At 28.8% G+C, this 16,992-nt stretch overlaps 1 protein-coding gene across 2 annotated transcripts in view; it reads right to left on the reverse strand.

Moving 5' to 3' along the window:
• Positions 1 to 1,302: 1,302 nt before the first annotated feature.
• Positions 1,303 to 16,992, reverse strand: part of LOC107162672 (uncharacterized) — a 56,693-nt gene continuing 41,003 nt past the window's right edge. For both annotated transcript variants that reach the window (XM_015509679.2, XM_089219097.1), the window contains exons 3-19: positions 10,663 to 10,921; positions 10,116 to 10,398; positions 9,908 to 10,035; positions 9,568 to 9,854; positions 9,433 to 9,509; positions 9,190 to 9,362; positions 8,973 to 9,110; positions 6,496 to 8,909; positions 6,344 to 6,428; positions 6,138 to 6,257; positions 5,960 to 6,064; positions 5,357 to 5,498; positions 4,506 to 4,765; positions 4,288 to 4,438; positions 3,934 to 4,208; positions 3,577 to 3,710; positions 1,303 to 2,412 (exon numbers count right to left, since the gene is read on the reverse strand). In XM_015509679.2, the coding sequence (XP_015365165.2) occupies positions 2,242 to 2,412; positions 3,577 to 3,710; positions 3,934 to 4,208; positions 4,288 to 4,438; positions 4,506 to 4,765; positions 5,357 to 5,498; positions 5,960 to 6,064; positions 6,138 to 6,257; positions 6,344 to 6,428; positions 6,496 to 8,909; positions 8,973 to 9,110; positions 9,190 to 9,362; positions 9,433 to 9,509; positions 9,568 to 9,854; positions 9,908 to 10,035; positions 10,116 to 10,398; positions 10,663 to 10,864 (5,145 nt within the window). In that variant the 5' untranslated portion in view covers positions 10,865 to 10,921 and the 3' untranslated portion in view covers positions 1,303 to 2,241. The remainder of the gene's footprint in view (positions 2,413 to 3,576; positions 3,711 to 3,933; positions 4,209 to 4,287; positions 4,439 to 4,505; positions 4,766 to 5,356; positions 5,499 to 5,959; positions 6,065 to 6,137; positions 6,258 to 6,343; positions 6,429 to 6,495; positions 8,910 to 8,972; positions 9,111 to 9,189; positions 9,363 to 9,432; positions 9,510 to 9,567; positions 9,855 to 9,907; positions 10,036 to 10,115; positions 10,399 to 10,662; positions 10,922 to 16,992) is intronic.

Raw genomic sequence — 16,992 nt, forward strand, 5'->3', positions numbered from 1 at the left:
TTTTTTCTCGCTTTTTGGTAAGTTAACTCTTCAGAACTAGACTATATACCAACTGTCAAGTCATATAAGTCACTAGTCAGTGATGTCTGAAGCCACCCCCCTCCTCACAGAAATTTTAAAAACATAAAAAATTATTTTAATAGTCTATACGAAAGTTAGTACAAATTCAAATTTGTAAAGCTGTAGGTACAAGGTCCAAAAACTAAAATAAAACCTAGACATTCAAAGTTCTGGCTACGCAAATGATACAGTAATTTGAGTATATAACTTCAACTGACGACTGTACAAGACTTTATTGTTTTCGTTTAAGGAAAACGTATTTACAATTAGTTTGGCTAATGAGTAATCAACTATTAACTATGTTTTTTATCATAACAAAAGTTTTATTGCTGTATCTAAAATAGTTTGTAATATGTAATGCTTCTATCGTTGTAAATTCGTGATCGACGGTATTTCCATAAATCCCATTTCCTTGCCATGATATCGTGCTACAAATGGACGTCGGACGATATTACGATAGCATAATAATAATAACATATCAATTATCTATACATTATAGGAAAAGTAATACTCACCAGTGGTCAACTATTGTTTGATATTGGTTGTGGGCCGGACATCATGGCCCACCTTTTTTTTCCTGTTAAAAAACCAAGAACGGGTGGGAACTGTTCAACACAATACTGCCACCCGTCCCTGAATCGTTTAAATCATGGCCCCTACCTTAATCCGGGCTTGATATTCTGTATCGTAATGTCGTTCATAGCCCAACCGATCGAAACGTTGTGGTGATCATCAAAATATATTTATTTATTTTTTGTATAAAACATATAAATTAAAAATAAATGAATCGTATGTTATAATTATTAATATAGGTATTAAATCTAAAATGTACTTCAATTTCGATGAAAAACTAATTATTTTCCTATCTTCTAATATAATAATATAAGCATTTAGTAATATTATTTTTATTAGAACGGAAAAAAATTACCTCGAGTTGTCTGATATCTATCGTGTGTCATTAAACGTTAGCAATGTAAGCCTAAACGGGATAGTCAGCCATTTTATACTGTCAATTTTAAAACGCTACCTTAAATAAATGTATTTGAAAATCGCAATATCAGCGTAAAATACGGTTGATAATATTAAAATGGAGTCTTTCACTTAAATTCTTGCTACCAACTATTTAAAAAAAATAAAGTAATAACTAATAAGTAAATGTCAACCGTAAAAGTATAAATTTTTCTTCATAATATGATAACGATCAAAATATCAAACACATAAAATTGATTAAAACAAATAGTATAATATGTAAATCAAATTTATTTTATTTTAAATCATACAATTAATACAATATATCTATTTAATATCAATATTGAGTATATTTATAGTCAAATCCAACTGATAATGGTATAGTTCTGTATGATATATTATATGTATTATTTTAAGATTATACATATAATATTATATAGGTACATCTAAATGTTGGTAAATCAAAATATAAATCTTTAAAACAAATCACATCACTTGTCTTATAAAATAATAATAAAAATAATATATTAAAATATAATATTCTTGAGCACAACTACAAAAATGTTATGATAATTACAAACAAGTATAAAAAGATATAATTTTGGATTTAACGAACGTTTACGTCGATGAGACCGTTGCACGACTGCCATACAGTCGTTCAAACGAAACTAATGAAGCTTATAATATTATGATCGCGTGTCCAACACACGAAACAATGTAAACGGTCGACCGAAGGAACATGTTCGTATATATTATTATACTGGTTAATAATATAAAATACAAAATAATAATAATAAATGGACGGATAATATTATTTTACAGACATGAATAATATTCCTATAAATCAATATGGCAACTCGCTATTTACTCGTGTCAAAAACATGCCGTATTATAAAAGCCTACAAATTTAAATATTAATTAACTGTATACATATAATATACCGTATAATTAAATAAATTTACATGATTAATATCTCTTAAAACATAAGTAAAAAAAAAAAAAAAATTAAAAGTAGGTACTTAAAGTATCAAATAGATTATAGTATATTATATTATACAAGTATAATAATATCCCCTTAAAAAAAAAGCATAAGTTACGACGCTTTAGATAACGGCCGTCGTTTAATAGATTTTCGTTACATTATTATTATTATTAAATACTTTTACAATATTAATTATTTTGTTCCGTGGGGGAACTGGCCGAGAGAACATGTTAAACACCAAAATATGCTACCGTGTTCTCTATCCACGGCACAGATTCTAAAATTGCGTTGTAAAGCGATGGTTTTGATGATCGGCCGTAACCACCCTGGTAACTGAGCATACCTTGTACCTGCCACAATCCATTCTCCGCCAAACACATTAACGGTGATCCAATTTCCATCTGTAAGTGGCAACGATATTTCATAATTTAATAGGAAACAAAAAAAAAATATCAACTGATCTAAAACACATTTTGTTTTCTATTTTATTAACGGTCGTGTCATTTTTAATATGGAATATGGTAGGTAAATAATAAAATGATAAAAATTAATATAACAAAAAAATTAATTTTGCTCTACATATTTTAACGCGTGATATACATGTTGTCGTTATACAAGGTTCTTGAGTACATGATATTATTTCATGAATCTAAAATGCCTAATAAACTAAATTTATGTAATAGTTTAATCACAAATTCGCACATAGTATTAATATAAATAATAATTATTCAGATGCTATGGATGTTTTGATTTTAAAAAGTTCATAAGTATTTTGCAACACAGAGATAGAATATTCTACAGGAGTACATGAGCTAATTAATAAAGGTTTTTTAATTAATTTATTAAAAAAAATAAAAATGAATGAGAATATTATATGAAATTGATGAAGGTTGTCTTTATTTTTTTTTTCATTCAGATTAACATATTAAAACTGTACAAAATTAAAGAAGGTGTTGATTTTTTTCATCCGTAAACATCGTTTGTTAAATTAATATTTCTGCATAATATTATTTATTGTTAAAAAAAAGATGTCAACTGAGCGAAATTATTAACATCAAATCAATATTTTTATTTTTATTGAGTAATGAAAATAAACAAGTACCTAAAAATTATAATATGCAGTAAATTTGAATTATAATTTTATATTTGTGACAATATCATTTCTTTAATTGAAAACAAAAATGTATTTTATAAATATGTATTATTGTTTTATGCATAAACGAATAAATTCTCGTTATTTCTTTAATAACACGCTCAAAGAAATAAGTAGATAGGTACTCATCTTAATATCTTATGAAACAATGGAAGATTATCATAATTAAAATACAGTACTTACTAATTTATTTTACTATACATTTGTACTACTGACACATTCATTAGATAATATTTTTATAACTACTAAATTTCTGTTTAACATTTATACCTTAGAACACATAGGTATACATATTGTACATTATACAATAGATACACACCAATATAATATTTTTATCAAAAATGCTGCACCTATTATTACTTATTAGCTATTAGTAAATGAGTATAATTTACATTGAAATAATAATACTTACATTACTGGCTTCCATTTCTTTCGAAGCAACACAAATTTCCTGTTCTGTCAGGAAACCATTAAAATGTTCAGTTGAGTTGCACAAATCTTTTTGCATTAATGGTTCGGACAAATAGCGTGAAAACTGTTTGAAAACTGTAATTGTAAAAAATAATATGTTTTTTATTATAATATCAATGCATACTTATATTTATAAAAGTGCATAAGGCTGAATAATATTATGGAATGTATTATATTTACATTTACTTATGAAATATTTTAATCGTTTTATTGGTTTTTGTAAAAACATAGTTAAAGAAAGTTAGAAAAGTTATAATTAAGGAGAAACTAGAAATATACACAAATATACAATGCATACCTCCTGGAGACTCATAAGACCAACTGGCGGTGACACATGGTTGTTTGTTATCGACAACTTGTTCAGGTAAACAAATTGTATTGACTTCCTCCGATAAATCATATGGTATGTTGAGTTCTACCAATACCGAGTCATTGAAATAGCGCAATTTTTCGAATTTTACTCCAGGGTGACTAATTATCCTGGAAACTGATCTTTTTGTTAAATTCTGTTCATTAGCTACTCGAGATTTGCTTGAAATCGCTTCCCATTGTTCAGGTGATAAAGATTCATCACTATAATAATAATAATAATACAAATTTTAAGAATAAATAATTAAATCATTATTATTATTATTAAGAAATATTTACTTACATAGAATGTACGCAGCTATAAGACGATAATATCCAATTTCGTTTTACAAGACTAGACGTACATGACTTTTGGGTTCTTGTGTTATGAAGGTAAACAACAGAAGGCCATATTTCCATTGATAGTGGATCTTTGCCTCCAAAATCTCCACATACTAAAAAAGGGTATTAATTTCAAATTTTCAATGTAAAGAATTAATTAAATACAAAACAAAGACGCACGGTGCTTAGAAGAACATTTAATTTCCACAGTCTCACAAGATGTTGAAGCCGGCTCAAGGTATTCCGTCAAACTCTTAGAACTAGTTAAAGTTGAATTGTCTTTCAACTTAAGATAGCCCACAACGTTTTCGGTAGAGTTTTCATTTGTTCGGAAATTAGTTGTTTTTGTTTCAGTAAACCCAAGACTTTGACAAACAAAGTTGCTCCAAGTGTCTGACCAATTATCACTACATATTTTCATGGCAATTTCACTTTCTTTTCTGTTATTTAACATAAATGGTTTATTTATATACACATATATATAGTAAAGCCAGGCAAGTACCTATTATTTTATGTCAAGTATTCATTTTTTTGAGTAAAGTTGAGTTCAAAAGTCAAGTACTATCAAATTTTCAAAAAAGGTCGAGTACTCAAAAAGTGTTTACTCGAAAATTGTCTAAGTACTTGAAAACCTAATCTTACTCAAAAAGGGTAGAGTTCTCATAATTGCTAGAGAATTATTATTTTACAAAAACTTAAATATTGTTGACGTACGCTGATATTGGAGTTTTATTATTAATTTATATTAGTTTATTATTTAGTAGGATATTGTAATAGGAATAGAAAAATTAAAAATTTGCAATTATTTTTTCAATGAAACAGTGGAGTGGGTACTCGATTTCAATTGAGTATTGTTGAATAGGTACTTGAGTACAAACAAAATGTGGTCAGGTTAAATCCAGTACTTACTTGAACTTGACTCAAATTTTTTTTCAAACTAAAGTACTCAACCTGATTTTAATATTATATTCCTATATTTATTAAAAATATATTATAAGACTTAGGTATATACTAATCTACAAAATACATACTTTGCAAAAAGTTGAACTCCGTCGAGTTGAACGCATTGCCATTCATCACTTCGATCTGTGCACTGTGCTACATTGTCACAAACTTGGTTTTTCGGAATACATTCTGACCCCGTATTACACTTAAATTCGTTGGAATCACATTCTAAAAATAAACCATATTATAGATATAATTATTGTTTTATATTTGATTTACAATTCTAATAATTTGTTTAGTTGTATACATTTGTGATACTGGGAAAGGATTCCTCATAACATTAATATTTTAAATAATTTTTGAAATATTATTTACACTTAATGGCGTGGTAAGCGATATATTAATTGCGATAAAATACATATTTTAGATCCCCGTCCCCCCAAAAAAAAAAAAAATATTAAGTAAAACATTTTTTTCAACATCTTTTGGTATGCCTAAAACGATCCACATCATCTTGCATTATATAAATACACATTATTACACCAAACAAGAATGTTGGTTCACAAATATAGTGGTACCAGGGGGGTCCCTTTGGGACCTATGTAATGTCCATGCCACTAACTGAAACTCCATCTATTTCTCTAAGTTTGATATTAAACCTTGAGATTAACATATTAAAATTTACATACCACAATTTTGTTCGTCCTCGCCTTCAACACAATCATTTACTCCATTGCAACGTAAAGTACTCGATATGCAATAACTGTTAGAACACTGATACCCATCACAAGTACCTAAAACAAAAAATTATATCAATACCATAACTCTATATTAGTAATATTATCTTTGTATTATAAATAGTATTACTATTGCATTGTAGTTCATCTGAATGGTCATTACAATCAGATTTCCCGTCACAAAAATAGGATATCGGTAAACATTGTCCACCAGTACATTGTTTTTCGTCATTGGTACACTTCCATAAATCTATCATACAAACAATAATATATTAAATATATATTTAAAAATGACTTTATAAATTTGAAAAAAATAAATATTTATTGTATACATACCACAAGACTGTTCATCACTACCATCTTCACATTCCATTATATTATTGCAGACCAGATTTCTTTGTAGACATTCTCCACTTTTACACTGATAAAAAATTATATTGATAAGTTTTAACATTAAATAAATAATTAATAAATTATGCTCTTATTACCTGGAAATTTCCAGAGCAAGCATTTTCAGCACAGTTATATTCATCTGAGTTATCAGTACAATCTTTATTTGTATCACATCTTGACGACATTTTTATACAATATGAACCGTCCTTAGTTGTACCGTTTACACACTGGAATTGTCCTTCTTCACATTTGTTTGAATTTAATAATTCTGGAATCATATCCATGACATCTGATTTATTATTTTTTTTGATTTCTTTTTCTTTTTCTGTTTTGGTTTTGTTTCTCTTTGTAAATCCACTTTCAGAAAGATAAAATTCAGGATTTTTAGATGTCTTTTTGTCTTTTTTTTTTGACTCTGGTTTTTGGTATAAATCTAAGGCACTCATATTGTCATTTTCATTGACAACATCGGACATGTTTGATTCACTTGAGTGTGTTATAATTTTATCTATCACATCTTGTTCATCAGGTGAACTATTTTCATTGAAATTGTCAATATTACTTTGTGTAGATGTACTTAAAACATCAATATAAGGTAAATTAGTTGTCTGATCTTCCAGAGATGTCAGAGACTGTAACTTTTTAGTAGGATCGGGTATACTAGTTTTTTCCAATATTATCAAATCATCTGAATGTTTTTTTTCTGAGGAATTTGGTTCTGTTGAACTATGCAATGGATTAATTAGTTCTTGATCATTTGTTGAAGACATAGTGGTCATATCAATGAATTCGGTAACATGTTCACTTGCAATATTTTCCGATTCTTTAATAGGTATATTTATATCATCTTTGATGGTTGAACTTGCATCTACAGTTGAAACAGTTACAACACCTGATAAATCTTTTATGTCATCTGAAATAGTTGTTTCTGGCATTTCAGTTATTTCTTCGATTGGACTTTTACTGTGGGATTCCGATATAAAATCAATAGTAGATTTGTTTGCAGATTTCAATTCCATTTGTTCAAAACCTAAAGATTCTGTTTTCATTTCTTCTTCTGCAGATGCATTTTCTTTTTCTGTTACTTCCAAATCACTAGGTAATTTTGGAATACCTGGAATTATAGATGAAGATGTAGTCAACCAGTTTTCAGTCATCGGTGGAATTGTACTTGATTCTTCTGGAACATTCAAATCAACATCTCCTAACAATTCAGAACCTTCTTTGGGCTTAGAATTGTGTTTAGATGGTGACTCAGTTTTTGTTTCAAATTCAGCTTCTGTTGATACACTATAAGTCACTTCAGGTTTGATTTCATGACTGAATACTTCTTCTGAATGTGATTTTGCTTCTCTATCAGATTGATCCATATTTATAATTGATTTCTCTGTTGAAGAACTAGAAAATGGTTTATTATTTTGTTCAGAGAAATCTGATTCAGAACTAATATCGACATCTGATAACGATTCATAAGTGTCGATAGAACTTGATTTTGAATTTGGTTCTGCACTAGGTTCTGGTTCTGGTTCTGGTTTAGTATCAGGATCAATTTTAGTGACAATTTCTGATTTTATTTCTTGTTCTGGCTGACTTGACTTTACTTCAGACTCAGGTCTAACAGTAGGTACAGAATTTGGCTCCGGTTCTGCTTTTACTTCTGGTTCTGAACTAGGCTCAGGTTCAGATTTTATTTCAGACACTGAACTTGGCTCCGGTTCAGCTTTGACTTCAGGTAAAGAACTTGGCTCTGGTTCAGCTTTGACTTCAGGTAAAGAACTTGACTCTGATTCAGCTTTGACTTCAGGCACAGAACTTGGCTCTGGTTCCGCTTTGACTTCAGGTACAGAACTTGGCTCTGGTTCCGCTTTGACTTCAGGTACAGAACTTGGCTCTGGTTCCGCTTTGACTTCAGATGCAGAACTTGGCTCTGGTTCAGCTTTGACTTCAGGTAGAGAACTTGGCTCTGGTTCAGCTTTGACTTCGGGTTCTGAACTTGGCTCTGGTTCAGCTTTGACTTCAGGTACAGAACTTGGTTCTGGTTCAGCTTTGACTTCGGGTACAGAACTTGGCTCTGGTTTGGCATTGACTTCAGGCACAGAACTTGGCTCTGGTTCTGAACTTGGCATTGATTCTGCTTTCACTTCAGGTTCTGGACTAAGCTCGAATTCTGCAACGATATCAGGTTTTGAACTTGATTTTGGTTCTGGTTCAACTTCAGGTACTGAACTTAGCTCTGGTTCAGATTTAGTTTTAGGTACTGAACTCGGCTCCGGTTCTGCTTTGACTTCTGGTTCTGAACTAGGCTCCGGTTCAGATTTAAATTTAGGTTCTGTGCTAGCATCAGATATTGAACTTGGTTCAGGGTCTATCTTCAATTCAGGCTTTGCTTCAGGTTCCGTACTAGGGTCAAGTTCCGAAAAAGAATCATATTCGGACTTAGTATCAAAGCTGTCTTCTTCATTTTGTTTATTATAATTAACGTTAATATCATCTAAATCGTTATTAACATCTAAAAAAAAAAATATATTTATAAATAAATTTTAAACACATTTTATAGTTCATAAACACTTACTAATTCGCTTGCAGTCTTTCTTATTCTCACTTATGGTAAGTTCAGATGGACATGAACATACAAATTCTAAACTTGTATAATCATAAGAACAGTAATGGGAGCATTTTCCGTTATCGATCTTGCATTTATCCATAACAACTATAAATAGAATAATGAGGTTGAAATATTAAATTACTTATAAAAATAAGGTATTTATGTATTACTTGTTTTTACTTACGATCTGAGCGCAATCTATGGATAGGCACTCTATAATTGTATAAATATCCATTAGTTTCTCGTAAATAACTATCTAATCGAGTGTTAAGAGTTACTGCATCAATGAGATCTTGTGGTTCACTGTCATCTTTATACTCCCAGCCTATTCTGTATTTAGCTACTACACTTCCAGAACTATAAAATTAATAAATAGGTAGTTTATTAGAGTATCTAATTAAATCTATAGTGAATAAACAATACTTACGAAAATTCAATGACTTTGATATGTATATCATCAGCAACACTATTCAATGGTTGTTTTTTAAAAAGAGCATTTTTTAGCTGAAAACATATGAACCATTATCATAAAAATAAAATTTAGAATAAAACGATAAATTACCTCGGTTTCTATTGAACTAGCTAATGTTTTAAATTCTGCAGTTGATTTGTTTGCTAAGTCAGGAGTAAATTGCATATTATCAATAACAATTTCACCTTGTACAGTTCTAGGAAGGTATACTACTGACATATCAGTGGTTGGAGGGCTAAATGGACTTGAACTTTCAGCACTAGGAGGTGGGCTGACTGATGAGAAATGTCTATGGTGATTACCAAAACCGGCGATTTTCTCATTCTCCATGAAATTTCGACTCTCTACTGCGGTTTCGTTGTTGAATATTATACCGGCTAAAAAACATGGGATTAATCTCTGATTTATCATTAAAATCGATTTTAATTACTTGACGCTAAAATCGCGACGATGACAGCAGCAGCCAATAAGACCAAGCCAAACACCCAACAAATAAATGGTTTTTTAGATTGATTCATATCTCGTTTATCTTTGGTGACATACAATTTTTCTCCACCCCTGTGATAAATAAAACTGATTATAGGCCGTATAAATTAAAATTTATCAGAATTAATTCATTATTTATGAGAAACACTAACCTTATGTATTTTTTGTGTTCATTCACTGGAATAAAATAGTCATCGTACGTGTCATTCATATTGACAGCAGTTTCTTTTTTTTTAGTGGGAACTCCATTTTCCTTGCCATTAATGCTTTTGCCGAACGGTTTCATATTAATTAACTCTAAATTCACAGCTTCAGCCATTTTATCCTTTTCTTGATTTACAGTACCATTATGCCCGTTAGCTACAGGTTTTGGTATGTCAGTTTTATCAGTCTCAAAGCTCGGGTTATCGATACCCGTGCGAGGTGTTTCCATTTCTATAAAAAGTAAAAATAAATACAATAATTATATCATATCACTTTTGTCACCTTAAGTATATATACTGGTTAATATTTAAACACAAATAATTTAGTAAAATAGGAATGTATTTTAAAATATGGACTTAAGAAAATGTCTTGATAATCTTGTAATTTCGAAATTAAATTAAAGAATAAAACATGTGAATTGAGATCAAATATTTAATCAACATTTTTCATATTATAAAATCACAATCGATCAAATAACAATTTTATACACAATACCTTTGGAAAAGTCAGGCACGTCTATAATGAGTTTAGCGTCGCCAGCGGATGATTCTGTGTTAGAATTGTCCAAACCACTGTCGGCATTAGATGAGGACGGTGGCGACACTCTATGGTTGACAGCCATCCGGTCACCGTCGTATAAGGTGGTCACAGAGTTTTCTTGCATGTAGTCAGTGTTACCGCCGCTGGTTGTCGACATGCCTCTGAAGTCTCCGTTATCACTCAGATTTCCACAGGCACTACTACCATGTCAAATCTGTAAAAGTTATTTGAGATTATAGACACATGAAAAACTATTTTTTAAATGGAAAAAAATTAAGTAATTGTGTTTTTTTATAATATGTGCATAATTAATGTATAATTATAGACAATAGAGGGAGGGCTTTATATATATTTATATCATAGGTACATAGGATTTAATATACGCAAATTTAAACTTCGCGTTAGGTCCCTATAACACCCCATCTGTACATAACTATACAAAACTAGTGAAAGGTGCTTTATATCTAAAAGAGTAATGCCGGTGATTAGTTAAATAAATAGGAGAGGAAAGAGAAAGCTTACTAAGTAAAAAAAAAAATTCAATCATTTATTTGCTTTTAGTAGAATTTTTTTTAAACGGTAATTTTAGTAGGTAAATAACCCGGCTCTTACAAAACATTCAAAATGCTTTTGAATTTTAATTTTACCTGTTAAATATGCTTAACCAGTTATAGTAACGTGCAAATTACATTTTCATTGTATAGAAAAAAATTGTAATTATAAATATAATAGGATAGGTACATTTTATAAAATAAAATAAAAAAATACTAAAAAAGATTTAAATAATACAATAGCAATTAATAAAATATATATAATATGTACACGGTCATCATTTTTTAAAACGTGTTAATACATCATTTCATAATATTTTTAATTTTAACACATTATATGCTTGATACTTAATAAAAGTTTCTACAGAAGTTGTTTTCTTATATAAACCTAAGAATCTCAAAAATATTAAAGTACATATTATGATTTTTTTTATAGATATTTCAAATTCAAATTTCGAGAAAATTGAATAAAAACAACGATTATAATAATGCTATGGTAGTTTAAAAAAAATATTGTTTACAAGTACTTGACATTTTTTACATTTACATATTTATACGCAGCTACGTATTATTCAAAAACTGACATGCGGTCTCCATTCAGAATCATTTTTCATCGTATATTTGTATGTAATTATTTATCATTGAATCCAAATTTAACAGATCCAATACATCAGAAACCTAGGTCAATGATGAAGTACACTCAACCTCTATTAAGCAATATATATTAATATATATATTAAATTGAATTTTTTAACATATAACGAAAGGTATAATAATATTTTTTAAATAAAAAAAAAAAATAATACTTACATTTCGTAAAATCAATTAAAACTAATATTTTTTTTTCTAATATTTATTATACGGATTTAAGTATGAATATATATATTTTATTTGTCATATCTTAGATGGAGACTAAAAGGTCATATCAAGAAGCTAAAGATAGAACCTGTATAGAAAGCTGTCCGTCAAATTATAAGACATACAACAACTGGAGACGTTTCGGGATATTGCAGATCGTTGTATATGTGGATATAAATAGTTTTCTCATTATGATTTTTTCATGAACTATAATAAAATAGTTACTACTTTTCAATTTTTCATACATCGAAGAATCGTGATCCAAGTACTATAAACTCAAACACACAATATACCTACTTTTATATTTATTTTTTATTAATATAAAATAATAAATTATGTTCTGTCAGATTATGAAACTGTAATAACATTATGGTATTTAAATATTTGATTAAAAATTCTTCGATAAGACTAATTTATGAATATGTATAAGCAATTTGTAAGAATCCTAGTGAGATCTTCTTAATCTGATTGATAATTTTTGACTAAATGAGGTCAAAAGTACATAATATAAAAAAGAGAACCATTTCAAATGTAAATCATAGTTGAAGTACTCAATTCCATACCAATGTAAACAAATTGGTGTATTATAGCGTGTCACTAATGACTAACTACCATTTGTGTGTGTCATCATACTAATTTCTTAAAGACTTTAGGTTTAGGTGCACTAGAAAATGACTAGTGTCATCATCTGTGAAAAGAATAAAAGAATTGTATAATAAACACATTAACTTATCCACAGACTGGCGAATTTCAATAATTTGTCAAAATTATTTATGGCTTTAGAGTTAGGACAAGGTGGTTAGATACAATTATGTGTATTGTTTCTTAACATTAAACATTTTCGACTTATTTGTGTCACAAGGTTAAACTCACTTCAAAACCAAGGGAAATTGAATTAATATGTATATGATTAATATCCTAAGAAAAAAATTTCTAATTTACAGTTGATCATCACTTAAGAACAATTCAGAGTTTTTTAGAAAATGTGTAAAGCAATTAATTTGACACTTTTTAAAATGTATAAATTAAACAATGAAGGTTATAAGTATCATTATCCATTTATACTCCGCAATATAGTTTCTTGATTTAGATTCAGCTTATACAATTATTACACTTGTTATGAGTGTATAGGAAAACTACAATAATTATAACACGGGAAAACTGAAATATTTAGTCAACAACAGTTTTTGAAAAATTCGACTTTTTTTGTAATTCAGAAAGAAATTACTGTACAGAATTGAAATGTTAAAAGTATTGTATATAATATATTGTATTTACAATTTAGTAATTAAAGTTCAATTTTTAATGAAATTCGTACAAATAAATAAAAATAAGCCGATTATATTGATTATACTTTTTAATTTTAATATCTAATAGACTTAAACGCGTAATACAATGTTTGTGGTAAGTTGTAATAAATAATTCAAAAGTATCAAAAATACAGTTATAATTGCATTTTAAGTACCTAAGCGTTTAAATTTCAAATTTTGGGCGAAATCTGATATTTAACACGTAAAATAACGATTTTATTTAATTAGTTCTAATTTTAAACATACATTACTAGAACTATTCCAGTATTACTTTATACCATCATATTTTTTTAAACGTAATGAAATTTTCTAAGTATTAGGACATACGTTTATCATGAATCTAATTACACCTGTCTATAATATTACGTCGATATTTATTTATAAGATAATAAACATAACATAGCATTACATTACAAAATATATGTTTGATGTTTTTATCAAAAATAGTTAAACCTACCAAATTAAAAAAATACTTTTAATAGAAAATAAACTATTTATATAAATATAGATTATAATATAATATATTGGTCATTGTGTTTCCTCCAGTCAGAATCGTTGTTTTTTAACTAAATTATTTATCATTACCTATAGGTACATTTATATAATATATACTATATCCATAAAACAGCTAGCAGAAAAAAAGCAGTGAGAGTTACCTGGATTTTTTATTTAAGTTTCCATACTAGGTTTATATTGTCTGTAAAAGAGTTTGAATTCAATATGTACTCATTACATGCAGAGGTCAAACATAATGCTACAGTTTACACGCAATTTGTTGTTATTTTTATAAAAAATGTAAAATTCGATTGGATATTCGATTACTATCCGTTTGTACAATATTATTATACTATAAGTAAATATAGACGTTGAAAATATTCAATCACAGTATTATATTATTCCATGCCTAATAAACGACGTTTAAAGTGAAATATAGTAATTATCATAATATAATTGACCGGGTGAATAATACTTATAGAGCTTCACAACAAAGTTTCTCTGAAACGCTGGCAACCTAACTCATTCTTGAAAAGTCCACGAATTACGCCAAAATTATAAATCATTTCGTGTATATATATATATATATATAGGGCTCCGAAAAATTGCTGGTATAGGGATAACAAATAGATTTGGCAACTTTCCACCCGATCGTTTCTATAGTTAAGAAAAAAGGGATAATTAAATCGAATCGAACGAAAAAGCCAAAACGCTCTTGAAGAATAACAATTTACGGCCATATACGCGCGTAATCTTATAGATAAACGGCATGATAATATGTGCAACATTGATTTTGAGTTATATTTATAACTTTTAAAAGTATATTTAACTTTATGGATAGATCTTTACAATAAGTTAAAATGGTTGAATACGAGACACGACTGCAGTAGATTTTATATGATACGTTAAAATAACACTTAACGGTGTTCGACTGTCCAACAGACCGGTACGGCCTTCGCTATAGCCAAATCATTTTAAATATTATACCCGTTACTGCTTTATTATTATTATTTACTATTATTAATATCATTATTTTTTTGGCGGCCAACATAATTTTTTAGAATTCGATTTCGTCATGTCCTGTACAGTTTGTCTTAGGTGTGTGGCTATTTTCGAATTGCATTTCCCTGGATAATTATTAATTTCCGCAGCATATTATATTATTATTTGTACAGTACGTGTACACGGTGCTACCAATGTCTAGACGGGCAAATTGTTTCAACCGGTAGGTACGTGTCCAATCGGACTATTATTATTTATTACTACATTATAACAAGACCGTCTCGTGGAGAGGGTGGGACGGTCACGCGTGTGTGGGAGAGGTCCAGTCGGAAAGGTGAAAGTGGTTAGATCTCTGAGTAAACGACACGCAGCCGGGCAGGGTCTCTCAACACGTGGGGGACGCGATCAGACAACTTTTGAATGGCATTTTTTTACGAATTTGAAGTCCATGAATTCGTTGCTTTGCGAGCAGCCTTGTATATTGTAGGTATACACCACTTACGTAATGTCGTAATGTACCTAAGTATGGTTATAATATACAATATAAAAAGTTATATAACGAACTTTAATTTTCGGAAACGATCTGAACACAAAACCAAACTTGAAAAATATTTTATATATTATAATTCCGGCTAATTATTGTCGAATCACTGCTCATCAAATTCTCGGTATCTACGAATGAGTCTAAAATTATGTACATTTTATTTGAATATTGTTATTAAATTATATAGATTATGAAACACGATTATAATAACATCATGAATATATAGGTATTACATATATAATGTTGAATATTTTTAATCAAAATTCTGCGTGTATCATCCACACCCTACATACACGTCTTAAATAATGTTCATCCGTCATATCACAATACGTGATCCAGCTTTCCCACAAATTCCGTATACTCCTACGCGTGCAACACACAAATTATTTAACCCATTTATAATATTATTGTTATCATTTTGATAAATGAGCATTCTTTGCAGATCCCACGGCGCTGTACTGCAATACAAAACGGAAATCACAATGGTTTGCAGCCACCGGGGTTATTATTTTTGATTATACGATCATTTTATACTTTTTATTTTCCCTGAACGTATTATTTTTTTAATTTCAGGTTGAAGTTACGGAGAAACGACTCTTAACTTTCAAAGAGTTATAAATATTTAACAGTATAAGGCTGTTATATATGAGCTGTATAATATAATATACATATGAATGACGATGACAATTAGACGATATTATTATTATATATTATAATTTATTATATTACACTTATTTTTATATTATATTTGGTAATAATTTCTGTTGGTCAGTAACCAACGTTAAAAACGTCTTGTTAGGAAACCAATATTTTTTTTATTTAATAAAATTTTTCTCAATTACATACATAAATTGATTAATATTCATCTTCCCTCTGTAAGCATAGCTATTGTGTTGAAGGTAGAGTTAATTTAAACAATTTAAATGAAATTTACAAATTAATTATATATATGATAAGATACAAAATGTATGAACAAAAAAATAAAATAAGATTAGAACTGAAAAAAAGATTTCTAATCACAATAATTTTTAATCTAGAGACATAAACCACCATTTATTAACTGACGTTTTGACATTAGATAATTTACAGATAAAGTTTTTTTTTGTAATCGTAAGCATATAATTATAATAAGTAAGATCAAGGTAGTCCACGAATCTTTGACCAAAAGATTTTTGAAATAAATTATTTTAGTATAATATACTACGGTTTCTGTTTTGTATACCCTTTTGTTTAAATTTACCCAATTATTTGAATTTTTTACCACACATAGGATGGAAATTTCTTGAACAATAGATCCACTGGTAGTACATTAAGTAATTTGAAAATTGTAGCAGTCGAAACTTCGAGAAAAGATTTATGTAAACATATACGAACTATTTGTCTTTGGTATATTAAAAGTGGTTTCAGTACATCGGCTAAGAGACCTCCCCAAATTAACAGTCCATATTGTATTGGTAATCGAAAAAAAAATCCCCAGAAAAAAAATCCCCGACCCTAGGAAAAAAAATCCCCAGACTACAATATT

The sequence above is a fragment of the Diuraphis noxia genome, unplaced genomic scaffold (assembly GCF_037042655.1).
Source record: "Diuraphis noxia isolate RWA-SAM2 unplaced genomic scaffold, SU_Dnox_SAM2 contig0002, whole genome shotgun sequence".
NCBI lineage: Eukaryota > Metazoa > Arthropoda > Insecta > Hemiptera > Aphididae > Diuraphis > Diuraphis noxia.